The sequence below is a fragment of the Mustela erminea genome, chromosome 7 (assembly GCF_009829155.1).
Source record: "Mustela erminea isolate mMusErm1 chromosome 7, mMusErm1.Pri, whole genome shotgun sequence".
NCBI classification, from domain to species: Eukaryota; Metazoa; Chordata; class Mammalia; order Carnivora; family Mustelidae; genus Mustela; species Mustela erminea.
In genome coordinates, this window is record NC_045620.1 from 90,072,515 (window position 1) to 90,096,067 (window position 23,553).

Below are 23,553 nucleotides of genomic sequence, written 5' to 3' on the forward strand. Positions count from 1 at the left end.
TCACCATCTCCCGTTGCCCTCACCATGTGCGGGAATTCCCATTGTTCCACTTTCTCACCAGCACCCCTGCCCCTCTCGTGCATTCCTTCACCAGGCACCAGAGGTCCCCCCAGGAGGGAAAGGCAAGCACTCTGCCAGCCCCGAGACTTCTCCAGCTGGAGTTAGCCCCTCTCCAAGGAGGCTCTGCTTTGTGTCTCCTTTAAGCCTGCTCAGTCTCATGCAATGCCTGCTGTTTTGTGGATGAAAAATGAAGGCGGAGATACACTAAGTTCTTTGCTTAGTAGAATTGGGCTTAAGGTCACATCAGACACCAAAGTTATTTGTGCGACAAGAGAATTCGGGGTCTCCTGAGTAGACATCAGGCCCTGACCTATTACTTGAGAATGGCAAGGATTGGGGTGACTTGAAGAAGAAGCCAGGGCTGGTGCTCTTCCAGACAGGCCATCTACATAGGATCATGTGGGGGGGGGGGGGGGAAGGAACTTCTTCCTGCAGGAAGCCTTCCCTGATTTACTCTATCTGAGAAACTAAAACATCAGACTTGAAGACCCACTGCCAAGGAGCCCCTGGGGCTGTCACCCTAGAGAGAGGGCAATTCCACAATGCTCCCCTCTCCCCACTGCTGATATCTCCAGGAAAATCTTGCTTTGCTCTTCCAATGGCTTGGGGTTCAGGTCTTCCTCGGAGTCCGTGACACAAACTGGCCTCCTCCCTATGAATTCCCCTTTGTGCCAAAGCTACGTCTGTTTAGTCTCTTGACACAGTAGAAAGAATCTGAACTGAGCTAACGGTGGTGCAGGGAGGAAGCCTAGAATCCAGCACTTTGTTTTCGTGTTGGGAGAACAGAAGCCCAGAGAGGGGAGGCTGGTGGTCATGCATCTCTCACAGGTGGAGGGTGATCGAACTTGGGCCAGACCTCAGCCCCAGGCTTCCCGTACACAGTTCGACACACACAGTGTCGACTCTGAGAATCGCAGCGGGGCTCCCCACCCCTGCCCCCGCCCCCAGCAGCAGGCGGCTTGAGCTGGGAGTCGGGTCAGGCAGAGGAGAGGAACGAGGTGTCGGGGGGAGATCTGGGAAGGAGGCGGGTGAGAGTCAACTGCAGCAGGGAGTACAGATTTGTACTTGGAAGTCAGCATTGCTTTTTCAAACTAACTCCTGCCCGAACTGGCATATGGAGTTATTCACAAGTTAGGGAACTTCATCGAGACTTGAACGATGAACTTAAAAAAGAAGAGGCGTCTGGCTTATGACGGACACAGGTGTGTAGGTTGGGCCTCGGGTCTGCACAGCACATTCAGCCTCTGTGGGTGTGAACACCTTGGCAGGTGTCACTAGGTGACAGCCTCACAAAAAGGGTTGATCCATCTTCCCACCACCAAGCAGGGGGGACACAGCAGAAGGGCAGGTTAGAACTTGAGGATGATTTCTATTTTGCTAACTCCGAAAGATATCCCAGTTTTTTGTTTTTTGGATTTGTGGGGGTTTTTGTTGTTGTTGTTGTTGTAACTGGAGCGTGGCTTCATGGACTTTGCTTGGGTAGGGCCTTGTGGTCTTGAAGTTTGGTTGGAATGGGCGGTGGTGATGGATGAGGTTGGGTGCCTCCTCTCTACCCGTGCTCCAGGGCCACCCATCAGAGGTCCTTCCCCAAGAATGAACCCGGGACACAGGTCCGGCCAGAATCCTAACGGAGCGTTGCCATGTGAGTACCGCGGTACCAGGTCAGGGCAAGACCTTCTCGCCGCACACCCTCAGGGGGTTCCAGTCACAGTGTGTTCTATGGCACACTCGGCTCAGAGGGGATCCAAGCCTGCGTCCCAGAGGAGGAAGCTGTGGGAAGGAAGGGCTTACCAAAACATCAAGTCTGCACCAGGGAGGGCCCAAAGGGCTGGAATAAGTGTCTTCTGGGATGCCAGGGTCCCCGGGGTGGGAGTGGGGTGGGCAGAGCAATCTCTTCTGGGACAAGAGAGGTCACGTGAGAGTTGAGGCGCCGAGCCCACGTTCCTGCCCGCTGTTTGGTCCCCCGGGCTGCTATGCCGTGCTCAGCCCTCCAGAGCCTTGACCAGGATGGCCAGGCCCAAAGACTCTGAGGCAAGCCTGGTTTGTTTTTCCTTTAGCCCCCAGCACAGACACACAGTCATTCTCCCACTCTCTCACTTCGCCTCTAAGGCACGTCAAAGCCGTGCGGGCTGGCTCTGACCCAGTGCTGTCTCCGGCCTCACCTGCTTACCTCACACTGCTGGCCCCGAGGCCACGCTTTCCCCCGCCCCATTCCCGGCTCCTGGGCCCCGGCCACCCCGGTCAGCCAGGCCCAGCCAAGACCAGGCTGTTTTGGAAAAGTGCTGGGAGGCGGCAGAATGTGCGGTCTGTGAGTTCCCTCCAAACCGGCGCCCCGATCCCTGGACAAACAGCGGTCATGCTGGCCTGTCCACAACAGCCTGCCTTCTCCTTCCAGGCCAGGAGATCCCAGGGGGGCAGGAGGCCGTGTGGGGGATCTCAGTGACCCGCTGGGCCCACGGGGGAGAGGCAAAAACTGACCGGGCGTTGACAGGCCAGCCACCCGCCTGGCGGGGCCCTCCCACCCCGTGCCTGGGCGGTCAGACCAAGGGCAGCCCGAGGCCCAAGCTTCCTTCACCTCCGCTGCCACACAGGACCCTCCCCCGGGAGACGTGGAATGGCCACTTTGAAAAACCACGACCTTCTGCTGGTGTGGCTCCTAGTGGAAGCTGGGGATGTTCGCTGAGGGAGCCCTGCGAGGCTACAGGCCAGGTGATTCCCGGTTGGGGACTACCCTGCCCTCTGCTTCTGTGTGGCCATGGGAGAGTCACTGCCACTCGAAAACTCTGCTTTAGCTCATGGAAAACAGGAGGCTCTCCCTTGCTCTCTCCCTCCCCAGGTGGAGGTTAGGACTGGGGAGGGCAGACCTCAGCCCTGTAGGGAAAGGTGAGGGAAGCAGCAGGACAGACTGACGGACTGACGAGCGTGGGGGACAGGGCTTGCTGGGAGCCCTGTCTTGGTGGTGTGGTTCAGGAGATGTTGGTGACCCTCTCCGGGGGTGGCCAGGCTCTGTGCCCAGGTGGCCAGGTGGGGAGGGGCCCTGCACCCCCTGCACCCCCGTCTGGGCCTGAGGACTCTGAACTGAAGCTGAGTCTGACTAACTAATAGGAACCCCAAAAAACCCCAAACAAACAAATAAACAACACCCAGAGCCACACAACACACACAAAAAAGCCTTTCTCAGGCTACCTGGGAGGCAGTGAGTCCCTCCCCAGACAGTGGGGAGGGGACTGGGCACTGCCAAGGACAGGACCAGCCTGGGCACTGTGAGGCCCTCTCTCCCCACCCCTGGCGCCTTGGTCCTGGAGACCACCCCAGATGTTCCTTGTCCCTGCCCTGGACGTTCTGCCCTTCCCTGGCCTCACCTCTGGCCTCTGTGAACCAGGTTGCAGATCACCTTTTCACAGAGTGTGATAAACAGGAATGAGAACATGATTTCAGTCATCAAATGGGATTGGGGACCCCCACGACCTGTGTCAAGGCCATGAAGCTCCTGAGTGCACCCATCCTTGGGCTCAAGGTCCTGGCAAGTCCTGCAGTGAAGGAAGCTACCCAGCTCTACTTAACCCTTTCCCTAAACTTATTTGATCAGGGAACCCATTTGCTCCTATAACACCCATGTAATAGGCTTTGAGAAGTGCCTTGTGGGGCATGGGGCCAGAAGCAGTGGTGCCGGTTCCCAGCTGCCCCAACACCCAACGGCCCTCAGGGACCAGTGGTCCGACAGTTACACCCCCTACCCCAACCCAGGGGAACCTACTACTCGCTGGGCATTGCCATGGACTTCTCTGCACCTACGCACAAGGAATGGTGGGCGTGTCTCCCAGACCTTGTGAGGAAAAATTTCCCGGCCTGACAGGTGGGCATCTTGGAAGGGAATGTGTAGGTGGCCCGGAGATGATAATGATACGGAGAAGACAGAGACCAGACAGCCAAACAAGGGTGAGTCCCCACGGTTTATTATGGAAGCCTATAAAAGAGCCAGGTTGAGTATTTCCAAAATCACAAAATGCACAACATTCATTTTTTTAATACACAACATGGAATATTATATACAGATTAAAACCACATGACGGCAAAAACACTCACACGGCACCAATTTCATATCAAAACAAAACACACAAGTGCTTCTTCAATATTAAAACAACTGTGATAAAAACATATTAATATTTTGAGCAATGTTTACAATAGAGAAAAAATTCATATTTTACTAAATAACAAATATTTAACAGCAAAAACTTTATACTAAATATCTATTTTGAATTATAACAAAAATAGTACTTATAATAGTTTATAAAGACAGACACAAAATTATAACATTAATGAAAAAAAAGTTTTGTGTATAAAATAATATTATAGTGACCTGGGCAGGGTCAGGATGGTGCCCAGGTCACAAACACCAGCGCCCAACATCGAAAGTGCTTCAATCTGCAAGCCCGTGGCAGGAAGAGTGTTGTGGGGGGTTGTCTTTTTAAGGTCAAGTTACAAGAGTTAGGAATGGTACGTGAGGAAACATCACCCATCTAGTACTACCTGTACAGACCTGCACACAGACACACAGGCACGGGTGGACAGAGACGGCCACATTTCAACACTGGAACCCTCCTGTCAGCCAGTCAAGAGTCAAGAGCGTCTTTCAGTTCTCTTCTTGTTGCCTTTGAGACCCAACGGGGCAAATAATCCTTCCTTCCTCCTCACAGGGACCCCCTCAGCCTTTCCCTCAGCCCCTCCCAGACTGGTCACCCCAACGTAAGGTGCCTCCCAGAACCCGCCATCTCCCACCCCATCCCAAACCCCTCACCAGGGCCAGGCCTGGTGGGCTTCCTGTCTCTAGTAGCACTTACTGCCTTCTTAGAAAGTCAGTCCAAAAAAAAAAAAAAAAAAAAAAACGACTGATTCAGCTGGGGGCAGCTTGGAGCGTGAACCTTCCAGACACTGGGCTTTTCTTCTGGGTAACCAATTCCAGGGCACCGCGCAGCAGCTCTTTTGCAAGCTTTGATGAGTCTTTATACGTGTTTGCCTGTTTTTTCAGAAAGTGTGTGTGTGTGTGTGTGTTGTGTTGTGTTGGGGTGGACTGAGGGATTTTGCTGATTTTCTAAAAAAATGTCTTTTTGCCAGTGATGTATGTTCTGTACGGATTCTTCAGTGGTGGAACAGTAGGGACCAAACGAAACCCTTGAGAACAGGGGTTACAGAGCCGTTGCCGGTCAGGAGCCCATTCCCCTAAGGCCGACCACCAGGGTGTGTGAGTAGGGGTGGGAGGGGCCTGCAGTCCTCCCACTGAGCACCATGGAGGGGGCCACACAACTGCCCACGGCAGTCACTGCTATGGAGAAGGACTGGAGAGACTGGTCTCCTGCACTCTTTGTATGTTTTTGATTTTCTTACAAAGAGGATTCGTTGCTTTTATAACATCAAAAGCCAAAAGAGAAACACAGAAAGCAAAGAAAAATCCGAAAACAGACAAAATCACTTAGAGACTCACCAAAGACCCCAGATCATCCCAGAAGGCATCCCAGATGGCCAACACTCAAAATGCCAGTGGCAGGAGCTACTCCTCTTTCCCCCAGTCATCCCCTGACCAGCCAGTTTTCCACCCAATCACTTCTGACAAATCGCACATTCCCTCCTCCTCGGCTCTGCAGCACGCCCGGTGCGGCTGCCTCAAGACCACAGCAGAGGACCCGAGTCAGCACGTCCAAAGGGCTGCCTCCTATGCTCACCTCCCTTTGCTTTCATCTTGTCCCCACAACCCTGAGCTGGGCTAAGCAGAGAGTGGCACAGAGGTGAGAACGACTTCAAGGACATCTTTCCAAGGGCAAAGGGCCAAGGGTGAAGGTCAAGGGAGGGACAACAGAAGCCCTTGCTCCCTGTCAGAAGAAAGAACCCGTATACATCCCCATGCTCACTAGCAGGAGTGGGGGGCACCGGGGTGAACCGTGGCCAAGCAGAAGCTTATGGCAGTCACCAAATCCTCGTATGTTCAGGGCTTTTGACCAAGCAGGGAGGGAGGCAGTGGGCCATTTCCCCATCTCCACCAGGGTGAAAGGCAGAGGCACTGGACTTCACCCAGGGAGTGAGGCTCTGAGGTTGAACCCACAGAAGGTCTGGAGCCTAGGGGCAGGGAGACAGCATCATTCGCAGAAGTCCTGCCCTGGACAGCTGGGATGGAGGCTAGGGGACAGACAAGAGGCTTGTTCCAGTCCCCGGGAACGCCAAGATTCGGTTATGTCAGTGAATAAATATGGGGGGAAGGGGGTGGCGGGGGGCAAGGGTGCGGTCCATGAGTCAAAGGCCTTGGGTGTGTGTGTAACAGGGGAGCAGGATGGGCTCAAGGTTGCCTGGCAGGAAGGTGGGGACATCAGTGCGCATGCCCAGGGCCACCAGGGAACATGCTGGGAGGACAGGGCCTGGAGCTCCTTTGCCCCAAGGTCAGAAGAGAGAAAAAGTAGCAGCAATAGGTAATTTCAAATGTCCAAACTGGCAAAGGGGTGGGGCCCCTCCAGGCTGCTTGCAGTCCACCCCCCCAAGCAAGGGTGACTTGTGTTCTATTACCCAGGATGCTGTTCTTCGGCGGCCACACCAAGAGGGACATTCCACCAGTCTGGGTCAAAGCTGGAAGGGGGGTGGTGCTGAAGAGAGAGCCAAAGGGAGCCCCTCCTTGCATCCCTCTCCCACATCAACCACCTGCCCTCAGACTAAAAGGGTCCAAAAGAAATGGAGAAGCTGGGACCAGTTGGGAACATCACAAGCAAATGCTGCAGCTGAGCCACTGACATTTAACACTGTAACGGGCATGCGGAGTGCCCGGCCCTGTCACTTCCCCCGGGGGGCTAAGCCCGTGGGAACTGGAGGGACTGGGTAGAAATAGGAGCCAGGGGAAGGGCCCTTCTCCCGGAAGGATGGGGCCCTTCTGGCTTTGGGTAGGGTTTGTCGGGGTCGGGGATGGGGGGGGACAGGGGAGGGCAAGTTATGGGGGCGCCGCTCCCCCTTCCCCAGGTTCTCACCCCCTCCCCCACACAGGTTTCGACCCTTCTGGTGCCTCCCGCCACCCCCGCCACTCCCCAGGCCTGGCTGGGCTGAGATGGGGGTACGGGCTAGGCGATGTTAGACTGTGGCACTCAGCATGGCCTCCGTCTCTGGCAGGATCTTGTTCTGGTTAGAGTCCAGGCCAAAGAACTTGACGCTGAGGCCATCCACAGGGTGCAGGACAGGGACCAAGGTGATGCGGGGAAAGGTCCGGGTAGCCAGCTCAAAACGGCTCGTGCTGGCCAGCTCCACCGCCAGCACCTTCAGGAACAGCTTGGCCAGGTGTTTGCCCAGGCAGGTGCGGACTCCACCGCCGAACGGGAGGTAATGGAAGCGGCCATCCTTGTCTTCACTCCGGGCCTGACCGAAGCGATCCGGGTCGAACACGTTCACGTCTTTGAACACGGGCGCCGTGTCATGGGTGTCCCGGATGCTATACATGACGCTCCAGCCTTTGGGGATCTGGAAACCCTGGAGGCAAGAAGGGGGGGCAGGAGTAGAGGAAGGTGGTGAGAGCCAGAGGAGGTCTAAGAGGGCCAAGGACTTCCTACCCGCTGGCCCCCCAGCCCCCTGTCCCCAGCTGTGGTCCCTCAGTCCTGGCCAGCATCCCCTCTCCTGCCACAGCCTGTGAGTCCTCCCTCCTGCTCACAGATGTCCATATGCAACTTCCCATATGACAGCCCGGTTGGTTTCATCTGACCCAGCATCTGGGGCCGGCTCTCCCCCATCCCCACTGTAGCACCCCAACAGGAAGGCCGGTTTTTCCCACAGGCCAGCATCCACCCTCCCCAGGCAGCGTTCCCACCAGAGGCCTAGCCCTGCAGGGCCCAGCCTCACATCGAGCTCGAAGGTCTGCAGCACGGTCCGGTAGCCACCGGAAATGGGTGTGAACAGGCGCATGACCTCCTTGATGACGCAGTCCAGGTAGTGGAGCCCACTGAGAGTGTCGAGGCGCAGCGTGCCCTCGCAAGGGCAGCCGCCGCTGTGCAGGATGCCCTGGGCCCGCAGCTCCTCGCGCAGCTTCTCCAGCACGGCGGGGTGCTTCAGCAGCTGCATGATGAGGGACGTGCTGGCACTGGCCGTGGTGGCGTAGGCTGCGAAGATCAGCTCCAGGGTCCCATCCTGCAGCGGCAAGCGGGGATCCAGGTTCAGCCCCCTCTGCCAGTACAGGGCCCCCTATCATGCCCCAAAGTCATCTAGCTGGGCTCTGCCTCCCAGCCTCACGTTGCTGTGGCTTCAGGCCACAATGGATACAGGTCACAGGGCCAGTCCCCCTGCTGGGCAGACAACATAGCTGCCACAGCCCAGGGCAGAAGCACTAGCCTGGAAGTCCCTTGGGATAGATAGGGCCACTTCTCACTCACTGCTGGATTCCAGAGCCTGCCTGAGCAGGACTCATCAGGGCAGTGAGCTCCCAGAAGGAAAAGAAAAAATCCTGGGGAGCCAGGCCCTGTGTGGGCAAGGAGGGTGGGTCTGCCCCTGGGCTTTCTACCTAGCAGTCCTAGCCCCTTCCTCCGTCCCCAGGACATTTGGTGGGAGGGCAGGAGCATGGATGGGGTTGGGGGACAACCTGGGACCATAGCCATGGGGACCTGTGCTGGGACAGCAGTGAGAAGGCTGAAAGGAAGGGGTCCCCAGAAGACTCAGACCCCACCAGGTTTCTCAGGAGAGCAAGACATCTGGGCATTGGAGCCCAAGGGCAAGGTCCCAGCAGGTCATCTCGTTCTGAAGCCTGTATTTTACAAATGAAGGCCCAGAGAAGAGAGAAGGGACCTGAGTCCCTGACTTGCCATGGCACCACCTAGAAGCCATAATACTTCTTGTGAAATGGAAAGGTCATTGGAGCTCCTCCTGGCTCAGCAGGGGGAAAGCCCCAGAGTCAGACCAGGGGTAAGCACAGACAGGGAATGGAGAAGTCTGTGGTCAGACCCCCCGCGGGAACGACAGAGTCTAGACAAGGATGAGTTAACGAATCCGCCTCAGGTGGCGCACCCAACCCACAAAGGGGTGGGCAGGAAGTCCTTCTTGGAGTCCAGTGTGGGTCATCCTGGTGCTGGAAGCCCAGTTGGGCTTAACCAGTGACCCGCAGCCTGGGACAGAGTGTCAAGTGTTACCAGCGAAAAGAGGCTGGCGGGAGGGGAGGAGATCAGAGTTAGGTCAGAACTTCCCTGCGCTTCCCCAAGGGCTTAGGCTGCCTTTCTGAGGACCATGAAATGCGCTGAACTGGTGACTATTGAGGTGGAAGGGGGTGAGGGGGTCCACAAAGCAACTGACACAGAGTCTGTCCTGAGGTTCCTAGAGGCCGATTTTCAGCATCTTCACCGTGGGGACCCACTCACTCCCAGGACTGGGTGCACAGAAGCTGTGGTGGGGGGCAGGCCCACCCATCATGGCTGTTTCTCAGCCCCCCCATCAGACCACCCACACGAAGCAGGCTGGGACACAGCCTCTTTACTGGCTGCGTCCCCGCAGCCCCAGGTGGGGTTGGCCACCACCACCACACAGAGACAGCCACTGTGGGAGTGGAGCAGGATGGGCAGAAACAGAACCTGGGGCACTCGTGCCGCCCAATGGGGAGGCCGCCCCCACCTTCAGCTCCTGCATGGTCATCTCCTTGCCGTGCTCCTTGCTGCTCTCGATGAGGATGTCCAGGGCATCCGAGTAGTCCTTGCCCTGGGTGCACTGAAGCTTCTCCCGGATCGCCTTTTCCAGGCCCTTCTGCAGGATCTGCCGCGCCTGAATGCCCTGGTGGTGGGGAGGGGAGAAGGGGGCGATCTGGTTACCAAACTCAAAGGGTAGGGTCACCAGAGGCCCCCTCCCAAGGCCAGGAAGGGCAGGGAAGGGACTCCTCTGAGATCTTCCCATCTAAGCTGCTGAGACCAGCGGGTGAAGGCTCCCCTCCCCTGCCCATCGCCCTTCTGCTGACGCCTCCTCTCTGTCTGTGTGACCGGTGAGTGACTGAGTGGCCAGCCACCCTTTCCCATAGATGCCCACCTCCTCTCCTCCCAGGCCCTGGGGGCTCACCCGCCGGTAACCGCTGAAGGGCAAGTCGACGGGCAGGGAGAAGACATTCTCCACAAATTGCTGGTAGACTTCGAAGAGATGGCCCAGGTCCTCTTCTGGGATGCTGAAACCCAGCAGCACCCGTATGGCCATACGAAAGGTGAGCTTCTGCGTCTCCTGGTACACGTTGATGGCCTCCGGGTGGCTGCTCCAGGCACGAAGCGTGTCCTGGATCACCAGCCGGATCTTGGGCAGGTAGCTCTGCAGGGCCTCATGACTGAAGATCTTGGAGAAGACCTGGAGGGCAAGGGGGGAGTTGGGAGGAGCTCGCACCTGCCCATGCAGCTCCCACGGGGCCCCACTGAAGCACCCGCCCAGGACTATGGCCACAGAGACGCCGGGTCCTCACCCCAATCGGGCTCCACTTTCCACCTCCGGTCACAAACCTCCATTGGTGCTCCAGCTCTGAACCCCCTCCTACTGCCTGCGCCTTGGGGCAGAGGCAGGGGAAGGACAGGAGTAAAGCACAGTGTACAGGCACTGCTAAGTCAGGACCTTCCATGTCGCTCACAGAGAGATCAGAGCTGCCCTCTCCTTTCCTACCCCTCAGAAAAGCATGAGCTGCACACAGTGGCAAAGCCCTGGGGACGAAGCAGCCCAGCTGCCAGTAGGTCTACCGAGGAGCTGGTCCCTCCACTGCAGGGCCCCCTTCCCAAATTCCCAGGCAGAAGTGCCCAGGAGGAGTGGAACACAGGTGCATAGACTGGACAAGGAGGTGCAAAGCAGTAGGTGGCTCGTCTCCTCTAATGGAAGAACAAGAGAGTCTGAAGCTAGACTGCAAGCAGGACTTCCCAAGAGCCCCCTGCCCCCATCACCAAACTGCTCTCAGTCCCTGGGAAACACCTGATGGGTGGAGACCCTAGGCAGTCTATTAATAGATGTGCCATCAAAATGTCTTCAGTGTGGCAGAGTCTGGAGGCAGGGGGACGGGGGCAAGATTTTCCACCCTGAAAGATCACAATGCCAAACAGAAGCCCTTTTAATTCCTTGCATCTCCCTGGTCCATTTTAAGTAAATGGCGAGTCCCCATTTCCACCTTCTTTGCTTTCCATCCTCCTGCTTCCTCAGTAACCCCCTCCTGCCCCCTCCTTACCCAAATGCCCCAGCACACAGTTTCATGCTGCTGCCCAGGGCAGGCAGGAGAGGGGAGAACATGAGTTTATTTACTGATACCTCTGCGTGTCACTCATAACCAACATCCCCTATCCACGCCCCCCCCAACCAGAGGGGCCACCAAAGCGAAGAGGGCCACCCCCACCAACACCAAGGGGAAGGTCGCTGGGGAAGGCAGAGTTGGGAGGGACAGCACAGAGGATGGAGATGCATATTCCCCCTGCTCCCCTGCCCTGCCCCACGCAAACCACACACACGCGCCTGCCCTCCCCTCCCGTCCCCCCAAACACAACCACCGCACAAACTGTAAATGTGAGAATTTCCCCTGCAGTCAGCTCGAGGAGGAAAAGGTAACATTTTCCTGGCCTCAGCCCTGCATGGCTAATGGGAGGGCTGGTTTGCAGAAATAACAGAGCTGGCCCTTCAGTGGCCCAGCCAGGCGTTCACAATAGCACTTTCATTCCCAAATTCCCGGTGGGCAGATGGAGGGAGGGAAGGAGGCCGGTGAGGGGCAGAGAAGCCAGTGCTGTTTGGGGCTGCTCCTGCTATTAAGGGACAGCTGAAATGTAGAAGGATGGGAAGTGGCCAAGGGCACCCCAGGTCTGGATGGGTCACTCACACCCTGCTCAGCAGCGGGGTCCCAGGAACTTCCAAGGGAGACTTCAGCCACCACCCCCCTGCAGAGGAGGCTGTATGGATATATGGATATAGGTGGGGCTCTCTGCTTCAGCACCCCCTCCCTGGTGTCCTTAGGATGCCAAGTTCAGCTCCTGATCGGAGTCTAATGGGGTGGGAATGGGGCCTCATCCCCAGAGCCCAATGCTGGCTAACCAAGGGCCCTTACAAAATAGTAAGATGTTCATGGGGGAGGAAGAAAGATATTCTGTGGCTCCCAGGCCTCGATGGGGAGACTGGGAGTAAAGGCCGGCAAAGATAGGGAGGTCACACCTGGCCTAGAGGAGGACTACTAGGGAGGGGATGGGGCAAGGGCTGGCCAGGGCCCCCAGCGAACAGGAAACCCAAGCTCAAAGGTGGGAGTGTGGAGGGGGCAATGGGGCGGAGGCCATGCAAACCGAGATTGGTCAAAGTCAAAGCCAGCTAGGCTCTACAGGGTAGCGGGGTGGTGGGACAAGGCAGGCTGGGGACCCAGACACCTAGGTTTTAGCCCCGGAGCATACACCAGTTTACTGCAACACTATGGCCAAGTCATGCCCCCCTGCCTCAGCTTCCTCACGTATGAAATGGTGAGGAGGTGATCTCTGTGGCTCCTTTTAAGGTACAGAGCCCATAAACTAGGTGTCCCAAAGTAGATGCTGTCCCCTCAAGTCACCTAATGCCTACTAGCTCCCCAAATATACACCCCACGCAGGCTACAGTGACCCAGGAAGGGTTCCCAGGGTCACCAAAGGAGGCTCCCTGAGGACCCCCCAGCACTCTCAGAAGGGACCAGACAGGACCCACCCACAGGCCCTGCCCAGCCCTGCCCTGCCCCGAAGGTTACATTCCCTGCGCCCTCTAGTGATGACCAGCTGAATCGCTCCTTCTCAAGCTTGGGGTCCAAGGAGGGCCAGACGGAGGGAGACTTGGGACTAAGTAGATGGACTTCAAAGGTGGGGGATCCACATGTTACCTCCAGGTAGTCAGGGGTCCTGACCAGGAGCTGGAATGACCCCAGGAAGCCCTCTGTCATCCTGCACCTGAAGGCCTCTGGTCTGGAGCATCTGGAATGTTCCAAGGCTCTTATCTTGATCCAGCCCCTGACTCACCAGGGGCAGCCAGCAGGTCACTGCCCTCTCTGGGACTCAGCTTCCCCACTGGTTTCATGAAGGGTCTAACTGAACTTTCTTGGGTCCCTTTCCACCTAGCTGTCCTGCCCATGATTCCTCTCAGAGCCCCCTGAGGCAGAGAAAATGACCACAGGAGAAGCAAAGCAAAACAAAACAGCAGGCACTCTGAGTCAAGGGACTCCGCTCAGAGGTCACCCCATCCGTGCCCCTGCTTCCAGCCCTGCTATTCCCCAGGCATCGGGGCCTCCCAGGCACCAGGAAAACTCCAGGTCCTCATCCCTGGGTTGGTGCCCAGGATTAACAACGAGGGCACTTCCCACAGCCGAGGCAGCCCAGAAACCACCACCTACCACAAAGGCCAGGAGGAGGCGGAGGTGCTGGCCCAGAGCAGAGGGAGGCCTGGGCCACGTCGGGCGGGGTCAGGAGTCGGGCACATGGGCAAGTGCCCAGCTGAGACACTCAGTGTGAAGAGAGGAAGGGTTCCCAGCCCCCAGAGCCGTCTGCCCTGACCACAGCTGTAACAGGAGCCAAAGCTGCTTTGTTTCCCTCTGGGGCTTCCCTAGGAATTCCCAAAAGTGAGCCAAGAATGTTGGACAAAGGTCATTGGGAACCAGCTTGGGCCCAGGCAAAGCCCTGCAGAGGGAGCAGCAGGTACGGACTTCCCTAGGTGCCCAGGGAGAGAAGACAGAGCGTCCCAGGAGGACCAGGACCTCCCAGGCACAGGCTGGGCTCCCGGCTTGAAGGCTGTGCTTGGTAACCCTCCGCTACCCCCCATCAGCTTCTCCAGCAAAGCGACTGGCCCAAGGGCCCACTTCCCTGTTTCTCTCTCAACCCTGAGTGGGAGGCAGTGGGACACCGAGGGCTTGCCAGGCTCCGATTCTCCAGAACTGTCTCTACAGACACTTGCCCCTCCTGCTCTTACCACCGTGACCCTGGGAAGAGAGCGGCTCACAGGAGCCCCAGGACCCTGGACTCTGACTGCTCAGCCAGGTGCCCTCCCCCTTCTCAGCTGGTGCCTGTGGATGGACAGATGGACAGACAGCCTCTGGACAGGCAGTCTCGGAGTCGGAAGAGCCAGGGCAGGAACCTACTCCTTGGGCCAGTGAGTCAGACTGGGAGGAATGGAAGCGGGTGCCCAGGAGGGCGGGGGCCCGGGCAGGCTACCCGCCGAGCCACGCTGCCGGAGGAGAGCTGCAGCTTCGGAGTGGGAAGAGCAACAGAGGGCGGGCAGTGCCGCGGCAGCTGTCTGCAGGGCACACGGGGGACGCCGAGGTGTGTACTTTATACTCAAGTAAGCGGGAGGACAAGAGATAGCGTCATCTTCCCAGGGGCTTGGCATTTCCACTGGGTCTCAACTTCACCCTGACTGCCTCCCGAGCCAATCCCACTCAGCCACTCTGGAGGGAGGGGCCGGCCCAGACCCCCCAGCCTGTGCAGAAAGTGGAGGCCCAATGGGGAAGGGCCCTCCCAGGGTCAGTCCTGGCTGTGACTGGCCACACCCATCAGTGGCCCTGAACCCCATCTCCCACCACTCCCCAAGCCCCACTGAGCCGCCATGTACCTGTCCTGGGGCTCTGAATTTATCTGAGAGCCCCAAGGGGACACTTCTTTATGGCCAAACTTCTCAGGAGAAGGCCAGCTGTGTGGCTCCTCTGTCCCTGCTTCAGCATTTCCCACCCCTGGAGGGACACCCCCAGCTTTGGCCCTTCAGCCTGGGCAGCCTGAATGGATACATTGGTTGGCACAGGGGGCTCAGGGCCAGAGTAGACCCCAGCCAAACCTGCCCACTCTCTGTCAAGGCCAGAATTGTCTCCCAAGGCTGGAAGAGTGAGCAGACATGTCAGCATCACAGCCTTGGACCCCTCCCTGCCCTGGGAGGACAGAGAAAGGAGGGAAAAGGGAGAAGACAGACCCTAGGCCTGGCCAGAACCCCCACCACTACCCCCGCCCACTGCCTGGCACCAGGCGCATGGAGGGAGGCACCCACTCTCAGGCGCTCTGGTGGCTGCCTGGCTGTGGGCTCCCTCCCACATTGACCTTCAGAGAGATCCGCTCCCGCCACCCTCCCCCTCAGCAGTCCCTGCACCCACTGGCTGGTGCTACAGTAACTTTTGAGTGAAGGACTTCTTGGGCTGGCAGAACAAAGGCTCTGTGCCTATGCCCGGGGGGCTGGGCAGAGCTCTCAGGGGCAGGGCTGCCTGGCTGGGCCACTCACCTTCCTAATGCAGGTGGGAGTGGCTGCCTTGGGCTGAACCAGAGACTGTGCACGGGCCCCAAGGCCATCAAGAGCCAGGCTGGGCTGGGCTCCCTAAAGACCCCCCAGACCTCCTGGCTCTGCCCTCCTGCTGATGTACTTCTCGGACTCTGCACCCCAACACACACTGCAGGATGGACAGGGTTTCTGAGAGAAGTGCAGTGATCCTGAGCCTGCCTTCCACCTCCGCCCCAGGCCCGTGAGGGCTGGGATGTGTGCAGACAAGGCTTCTTCATCCTACCTCCAAAGCCTGGGGAGCTGTTCCCCCACCTTCGTCTTGGGTTCAGAAGTCCCTGTAGCCAGGAGTCTGGGTTGGAGGGGCAAGAGTGCCATGCCTGGAGTCTCTAGGACACCAGGAATCCAAGACTAAGTGCATCCTCTGGGATGTTCCCCAGGTTTGGGGAGGGCTACTGTCTGAGGCCCCCTGAAGCTATTGGCCTCCCCATTTCCAAAGGAAAAGAGGAAATGCCTTATTCTGGGGTGTGGGGCTGTGCAATGGGGATTCTAGAACCATCTCCCCTCCCACTCCTCCTCTGTGTCTCTGACAACCTCCTCCTACCCTTCCCTACCACCCTCCTTCCAGGGCAATTCCCTAGCCTCCACCCACACAAAGAAGGATGACATCCCTCTCCCATTCATCAGAGACACCCCAGGCCCCTGGGGGAAGGAAGGTTATAAAAACGAGGGGACAGAGTCTGGGGTGGTGGCTATAGGGACACAGGCCTGGCTCCTTAAGAAGATTTTGTTAGACTAGGCAAGACTTTCTGGATTTTCTCCCTGGCAACCCCAGCCATCTTGGCCCTAGACCACCAGGACAGGCGGGGCAAACACCTGGAGTGCAGCGATGGCTGTAAGGAGCCCCTTCCCAGCACATCTGGTCAGACCTCCCAGAGAAGAGGCGGGCCACCAGCCCCAGTGGAAACAGTGACGCTCCTCGTTCTCCCGCCAGCCAGGCCCCAGCACACCTGGGCCTTACTTCCTGTGAGTACATCCCAACCAGGCCTGGGCCTAGCCCAGCAGCCTGCTCACCCACAAGGTCTCTGACTGCAGTGCGGACTGGATCAGGCTGTGTGCACGGCATACCCCGGACCCTGGCCAGGCTGGGTCCGCTGGGCACTGGGGTCCAGCAGCCTGGCCACTTTTTCCAGGACATAAACAAGCCCCTGAATGTTCTCTTCTAATCCCTCCAGCTAGACTCTACTTCTTGAGGCAAGGACCAAGTGTCCCACTTCTGGGTCTACCTCACCCAAAACCTTCAATTCCCAAGTCAGGATGAACTGCTTTCTGTCTGCTTCCTACCCCCCAAAGCTAGAGGATAGGGTGTCCCAAAGAGGGAGATCATGGAGGACTCTTCTGTGGCTCTCAGTTTTGGCCCCCGCCCCTGCCCTATCCCCAGCTCTCCCTGGCATTCCTCTGGCAGTGTGCTCTGGGGCATCTCCTTCCCTCCTTCCAAATGAACCATGTGGGCCCAAACCATGGGGCTTTCAAGGTGGGCCCTCCCCACCTGGAGACCCACAGCCAAGTCAGGAACAGGGTGGGTGAAACCACAAGGCAGCCCTGCCCCCAAGCCCTCTGCAACCCCAGAGTCTCACAGTCTGGTCCTGATCCAGCCCTCCTCTTCCTCCCAGCACCTCCTCCCTACTCCCACCACCAGCTCTGGCAATCCTAGGTCGGCAGGCCTAAGTAAGGCTCCTCTTCGGCTTCATGGGCTAGAAACAACTCTTCCCCGTGGATGCCTGTGTTGCACGCCCTGTCCTGCCCTTTCTTTGCTTCCTGACCTGATTCAAGTCTCTCAAACTCCCAAGCCTCAGTGTCCCCTTCTGTGAGAAGGGGACAATGACTGTTTTCTTGTCAGTCTCTATAAAGATAAAATGAGGAAGCAGATAGTCCTCGGAGCTGGGCTTCTGAGTCTCAGGCTGTCTCCTCACTCTTTGGAAAGGGGTTTTTGGGTGGAGCCCTAAAGACTAAGAAAAAATAGTGTGGAACACATTTTATAAGGCCCCTCCCCCGCCCCCGTGCTGAGCCCATAGCTCCCTTCCAGGCACTTCCCATCTCTCCTCTGGACCTGTTAGCTGCTTCCTGTTCTAGTGAGGTACATGGGGGAAAACTACCCTAGGAGCCCCTTTCCAGTCCCTGAAATCCGTGCTTTACGGGAGCGGGGGGTGGGGGGGTGGGGTGTGCCTCCTCCATCGGATTTAGCCTCCTTTTGTCTGCTCTGGAAAACTACTCTTCGCGGGGCCGTTCAAAGACATCAGATACTACAAGATGAATACGTACGTTCACAAAGACCTCTTCACATAGACTTCTGGAGGTGGGAGCCGCTCACCGTTGCTCCCCCCCCCCCCCCCGCCACTGTTCTGGGCATATCTGAGGCTGCCTCTCTCTTTCCTTAAGGTTTCAAACCTGGATGAGTCCTCTGACCCAGTGGAAAACGGGGAGGGAGGGGAGGTCGTGCAGCGCCCCCTCACTGGCCGCCTGAAGCTGGCGGCCCGCCGCCCCGCCCGCTGGCGGCCCAGCTTTGGGGTTACTGCAGTTCAAACAGCACGTGCCGCCCGCGCTTAGAGCCGCGGCGGCGGCTGCTTGGCCCTGGGAGGGGGCGGGGAGGCTCGGCTAGCTGCGTGCGCTCTGGCTCGCCTCCCCCGCGCCTCTTCCAGGCGCTCGGGAAATCCACAGGATAAACACCCACTTTCTCTTCCTCTGTACGGGAGGGGGTAGGTGCGCTCTGATCCCCCGCAGCGCCTCCGCTGCTCTCCCACCCTTCGCCCTTCCTCCGCCGTCCAGAGCTGGGCCGCAGTGCCCCAAACTTCATCTCCCCGCCGCCTCCACCTCCTCCTCTGCCCCGCCAAGGCAAGGCCCTGCTACCGTTGTGCACGGGATGCTCCGCTCCCTGAGCCTGCCCGCGTCGCCCTTAAGGAACCAGTGGCAGAAAGGCTAGGTTTGGTTTTCCAAAGATCGGTTTTCTGTCCTCAGAATTCCCAAGGGAAACAGGGCGAAAAGGAGAGCGGGGACCACCATTTGCCTTTATCTTTTCTCGGTTTTGTGGAGTACTCGAGGACAGGAGTTGGATGCCCTACTCCCTGCATGTTTGAGCTCTGTCCAAACCACCCCCCCGCAACAGCCACCGATGGGCCTGGCCTCGTAATGGGAATGGCACAGCGGACGGATAGTGGGGCAGACCCGGAGGAGGCCTGCGGGCTCTGGATCCCGGACCGCAGTCGTCTAGGCACGGGAGTGTGGGATCCTCTAGCATGGTGTGCAAATGGGGGGCGCAGATTCGGGTGGAACTGTCCCCCGGGGCTCCACAAACTCCTTACACCCGAGACGGGTGCACGGAAGAAGAGAGTCAGAGCAGGGCTGCGGGGCTCTTAGCCAAGAGAGAGAGCTCTTACCTTGCGCTTATTGCGGTGGATGTCCCCGATGGAGTTAGCCACCGTGTTGGGGCCCAGCAGCATGCGCGTGCTGCGTGGCCACTCAGTGCTCACCAGGTGGTGCTCGCCCATGAGGATCTTGCGCACGTTTTCTGCGCCTGTCACGCGGATCAGCGGCCGCCCCAGCAAGTGCGTTTTGAACACGTTGCCATACTTTTCCCTCCGCGACGACTGGAAGCCGGAACCCTGCGGGAACCAGGGAAGAGACCTCTCTCAGGGCGTACATCTCCGGATGGGATGTCCCAGAGGCCCAGCCTGGAGGGCCCGCGGCGTGCGGGGGGGGGGGGGGCAGAAGATTCAGCCCAGGCCACCAGTCCCCTGTCACCCCACCACCACCACCAACACACACACACACACACACACACACACACACACACGAAGGTTTTATTTTTCATAGCATGCACGAGAACTGGGAAGTAGGGCCTAGAGGATAATAAATAATGCAAGAAGGCGGGAGGCCCGGGGCACCCCTCGGGAGGGTGTTTTTTGGTAATGACTTGCGGGAGGAAAAAGGTATCCCGGATGGCGGGACCCGAAGCTACAGCCTCCACCACCCACCCCCCCCGCCTCGCTCCCCCGCCTCAAGCTCCGGAGACTCTCTCGGAATAAATATTTCCAGGCTCCCGGCCACGGGCTGGCGAGACCCCGCGGGGTGGCCGCAGGCCAAAGATTATTTATAGCGGCGAGCGGTCCGTGCCCGGAGGCAGTCACTACAGAAGGGGGTTGGGGTTTCCTCCGTTCTCAGGGGTGGGCCGCGAAGGGACCCGGCGGCCCTCTAAGGGATCTGCAAGGTAGGGTCACGGGGCCGCGAGTCGCGATTTTCCTAATGCAATATGCACTGGGAATAACTGAGAAGGAGTTTCGTCGCCGTCCTGGAGTTTGGAACGGGAGCTCGGAGGAAGGCGCTTCCCGCGGGGCGGGGCAGGGCGGGGCGGCGGTCACAGGTAACCGGATCCCCGGCGGCAGCAGCAACGGCGCGAGCCCGGGACGGCTAGGCCCCGGCCCCAGCCCCGGCCCCGGCCCGACGCGCGGGGTAGCTGGCTGAGCCGGCCCCCGAGCGGGTACCGGAAACCGAGGGGACCTCCGAGGGGCGGGGGCAGGGGCGTCCCGCTCACCTTTGACGTAGGCGCTCGCCACCCCACCCCGCGTTAACCCTTCTCCCGCCGGGGCAGCGCCCGGTGCCAAGGGGAGAGGCGCCACCTGTCCTGCACTCTTGCTTGGCGGGCAACGACCTGCGGGTGCGTACTCCAGACCTACGGAGTCCTGTACCCACGAAGGGACACCTCGGCATCCCCTTTTCCCGGGTTGATCCCTCTGCTCACTTCCCTTTCTTCTACGGAAAAGTATTCTCCAGCTAAATGTGAACACACCCAGCACCGCCGAAAAGTGACTCTGCAGAACCCGGAGTCCTAATCACTTTTCCACATGCGCCTCCGGCCCCGGCGCGCGACAGGGAGCGAGCCCAGAGAGGCCGCGCCTCCTAGAGGGGGGCTGGGCCGCGGGGGACGCCACCCCACTCCCAGGTTGGCGTGTCGGAGAGAGCTCCTCCACCCCACCGCAGTTCTAGACCGCGTCTTCCCCTTTAAGAGAAATCTAGGCGAGGGTGGAGGTGCGACCAAGGGGGGGTTGAGGAGCGGGATTCCCTCCCTCCGTCTGCTCTACCCGTCTCCCTAGCTCCGTCTGACTCTCCGTCGCTCCTCTCCTTCTTTTCCTCTGTTTTTCTTTTCTTTCGACACAAAAGTTGGGTTGTGAATTTTCCGAGGTCGCTGCCGCCTCTCTCCCGCCGCCCCCCTCCCGTCTCTGATCTGCCTAACTATAATTAAAGTGCGTTTTTTTGTGGCATTAATAAAGAGTTATTTGTCCGCCGTTTCCACGGTCTTCACAAAGAGGACTTTCATAGGGGCGGCCGCTCGGGCCGCGAGTCCAATTTATACAAAAATGTTGTATTTTTAGCCCTAGGCTCTGTTTAGATGGCGCACGGTGGAAACGGAGAGCCCTTGGAGGTCTCCCCGTAAAATCTGATAAATGACTCCAAAAAAATAAAGCTGGGATTCAGAGGGCTCCCATTAACCCCTTCAGCGCTCTTCTACAGGCATCCCCCCCATTTCCCTCCCACAGGGGAGTCTAGGGCCCCGCGGGCTAATGGAAGGGGAGGCGTAGGCCTGGTTCCCTTTCCCCAACTTCAGTGCGGGTTGGGCACGGAGCCCCAGGCGCCCTTGCGGGATTCGGGGAAAAGGTCAGGGGGATGTTCGGGGTAGCAGAGAAAGGTCAAGAAAGGGCGGGGGCGATAGACCACGGATTCCGCAGATTGGCTCTAAGGAGACGAGAGCTGATGCCCGCGTGAGTTATTTTATTTCCTAAATTCTCGGCCAAAAGCCTAGACCACCTCCGCAGTTAACTCTTCTAAGTGTGGTGGTGGCACGGGAGAGGCTCTGGGGACTTCTTTACGGAGGGTAGCCCTATTGGTTAAAGCGAATCACACCCCACTGCATGAGCATCCCCAAAAGAGATGGGCCGATTCCGGAACTTGGGAAGACCGCAACCTAGAGGAACCCCGCGCCCCCCACCCCGCCCCCCGCTCCGCTGTCACTCCGCGCGGGGCGGGGCCGGGCAGGGTGTCCGTGTGTGCGCTCGCGAATTGCACGCGTCTGTTAATTTCAAGCCATGCTCTCGCACTTCTAAACCCACAGGACTCTGCCGTCGCCTCCCGCCTCATCTCACCCTTGCCAGGGTTGTCTTCAGGACATTCATCCTTCTCTTAACTCCCACCAGCATCCTCCGGACAACACGGGTGTTCACCGGAACACAACACACCTCCCGCGGTTAACCAGAGGCGTCCCCCACCCCACAAAAAACCTGGTGTATATCAAATTGCAAAAGCGTTTGTCTAGCACTTGACGAGGTTAATTCCAGGTTAATCTCCCCATTACTTACCTGAGTCTGGTCCCCGACGCACCCACCCCCATTATCACTGGCAGTATGCGGTTGTATGGCGTCCAGCAACACACACACACACACACACACACACACGCACACACATACACACGCACTCTTTGGATCTCATACACCAATCCCAAGTTTCTCTCCCCTGCTCAAGTGTCCCCACCCAATAAGTAAATAGACCCTTTTCCTTAAAAGCCAAGAACCCTCTGGTCTCGGGCTTCTCATCTTCCTTGGGATACCTCCTTCCTTCCCCACCACTAAATACACACACTTTCTTGGACTGTAGACCAGGGCGGTTGTACCTAGCGCAGCCGACGACGCGGCGGGAACACAGCCGGGGGGCTTAAGGGGGCAATTCTGGCTGCCATTGACTCCTTCCTCTCCCCGACTCAATTTTCGGGTCCCAATATACCTCCCAAGCGCCGGCAGCCGACGGCGACAGGGGTCTGGAGCGAGAAGGTGAGGCGAAAGCTGCTCACCACACGACTCCCCCTCCGGCTGGCATCGCAAAGGGAAACCCCCGGACGGTCCACGCACCCCTGCTGGGTCGCCCGCGACTGGGGAAAGTCAATCTTGGGAGCCCTCCGAGTCAATCTTGGGGGTCCAGGGACCTCTCCTACCAGCCCCCAGAATTTGCGCACTCGGCGCCAATGGGCCCCCCCCAACCACGCCGCGGGCGGGCAAAGGAAGCCCCGGCTGCACCCGCAAAGAGGAGGGAAGGGGCGGGGCGGGGACCTGTGCGTTCAGGCTCCCGGCGCCCCCTGGTCGGCCCGCCGCTCCAACGGCCCCGCGCTCGCCGCTAGCGGACCCCGGAGAGCAACGGAGCGAGCGCGCCCTTACCTGTAGCAACCAGTGGCCGGTCTCTCCGATGAGCGGGAAGCCCATGGAGCCTTTGGGTATGGGCAGTTTGCAGCTCTTGTCGCGGGTGGCAGCCCAGCGCAGCTGCCACAGCTGCTGCGACACGGCCAGCAGCAGCGTCACCGACACCAGGCACGCGGCGAGGGTGGCCAGCGCCGACACCAGCTCCAAGCCCTCAAAGAGCATGTTGGCGGCCGCTCGGGGGATTGGCTGTGCCGGCCGCGGCGGGGGAGGGGAGGGCCGGATGAGAAGGGACGCGAGCGGCGGGGGAGGGGAGGCTGCGGCCGGGGGTCCTGGCACCTCCAGCCGAAACAGAGAAGGAGGAAGGGGCCGAGGGAAGGGGAGTGGAGGCTGCGAGGGGAGCGGAGAGAGGGAGGAAAAAAATTGCCTACAAGAAGAGAGAGGAGACACGAGGCGACTCGGAGTGTAACTTTGTTTGTTTGTTTGTTTGTTTGTTCCCTTATAGCGGGCTTAGGGGCTGCTCGAGAGGTGGTGAGATGAAGCCGTGAATCAAGCTGGTGGATTAGCTCTCCCCGAAACCATCACACTCGGAAAACTTTGGAAAACTTTGTCCAGCGGGAGCCTCTCTCGTAAGAGCTATCGGAGAGAAAATGCGATCGATTTGTCAAAAGTTCTCCCCTCAAATTCCTAGGTGGAAAAAAAAAAGGGAAAAAAATTTCTGAATCCAATTCCAAAGAACCCAGAAACTTTAGGGGTGAGGGGGAAGGCTCCCCAGCCGAGGCGAGTGGAGAGGCCCGAGCCCAGCGTCCCTGGTCTGCCCCGGGCGGCGCGCCGAAGCCGCAGAGCCGCCGCTGCACCCCCGAGGCGGGAGCAGCGGGCGAGGCGGCGCGGCGGGCGCTGCGCGGGTGCGGAGCCGGCGGACCGCAGCCGGGACGGGACGCGGCCGGCGACAGAGCCCCGGGCGGGCGCAGGGGCGGCGGCGGCGGCGGCGGCGGCCGGCGGGCGGGCGGGGTGAGGCGGGGTGGGGTTGGGGGAGGAGGTGAAAACCCGAGCTGGGCTA

At 58.8% G+C, this 23,553-nt stretch overlaps 1 protein-coding gene and 1 long non-coding RNA gene across 4 annotated transcripts; one reads left to right on the forward strand and one right to left on the reverse strand.

Annotated features, from left to right (window-relative positions):
• Positions 1 to 3,999: 3,999 nt before the first annotated feature.
• On the reverse strand, positions 4,000 to 23,005 carry LOC116595738 (cytochrome P450 26B1). 3 transcript variants are annotated; one of them, XM_032352442.1, is made up of 6 exons: positions 22,515 to 23,005; positions 18,693 to 18,917; positions 10,111 to 10,386; positions 9,676 to 9,831; positions 7,924 to 8,208; positions 4,000 to 7,557 (listed from the first exon to the last, which is right to left on the reverse strand). In XM_032352442.1, the coding sequence occupies exons 1-6, from the start codon at positions 22,716 to 22,718 to the stop codon at positions 7,165 to 7,167; spliced, it is 1,539 nt and encodes a 512-aa protein (XP_032208333.1). In that variant the 5' UTR covers positions 22,719 to 23,005; the 3' UTR covers positions 4,000 to 7,164. The 3 variants fall into 3 exon arrangements, with proteins under 3 accessions (XP_032208333.1, XP_032208335.1, XP_032208334.1); XM_032352444.1 differs by lacking the exon at positions 22,515 to 23,005 and adding an exon at positions 21,666 to 21,744; XM_032352443.1 differs by lacking the exon at positions 22,515 to 23,005 and adding an exon at positions 19,847 to 20,133.
• On the forward strand, positions 22,143 to 23,189 carry LOC116595739. Its single transcript, XR_004287846.1, has 2 exons — positions 22,143 to 22,570; positions 22,999 to 23,189. It is a non-coding gene; the product is annotated as an uncharacterized LOC116595739 (long non-coding RNA).
• Positions 23,190 to 23,553: the final 364 nt, after the last annotated feature.

Excerpts from the sequence above, each read along its gene's own strand:
- LOC116595738 (XM_032352442.1), bottom strand. The coding sequence starts at position 22,718 with ATGCTCTTTGAGGGCTTGGAGCTGGTGTCGGCGCTGGCCACCCTCGCC. Across the intron at positions 10,387-18,692 it reads TCCACCGCAATAAGCGCAAG|GTCTTCTCCAAGATCTTCAG; the intron begins GTAAGAGCTCTC and ends CTTGCCCTCCAG. Across the intron at positions 7,558-7,923 it reads TGCAGACCTTCGAGCTCGAT|GGTTTCCAGATCCCCAAAGG; the intron begins GTGAGGCTGGGC and ends TCTTGCCTCCAG.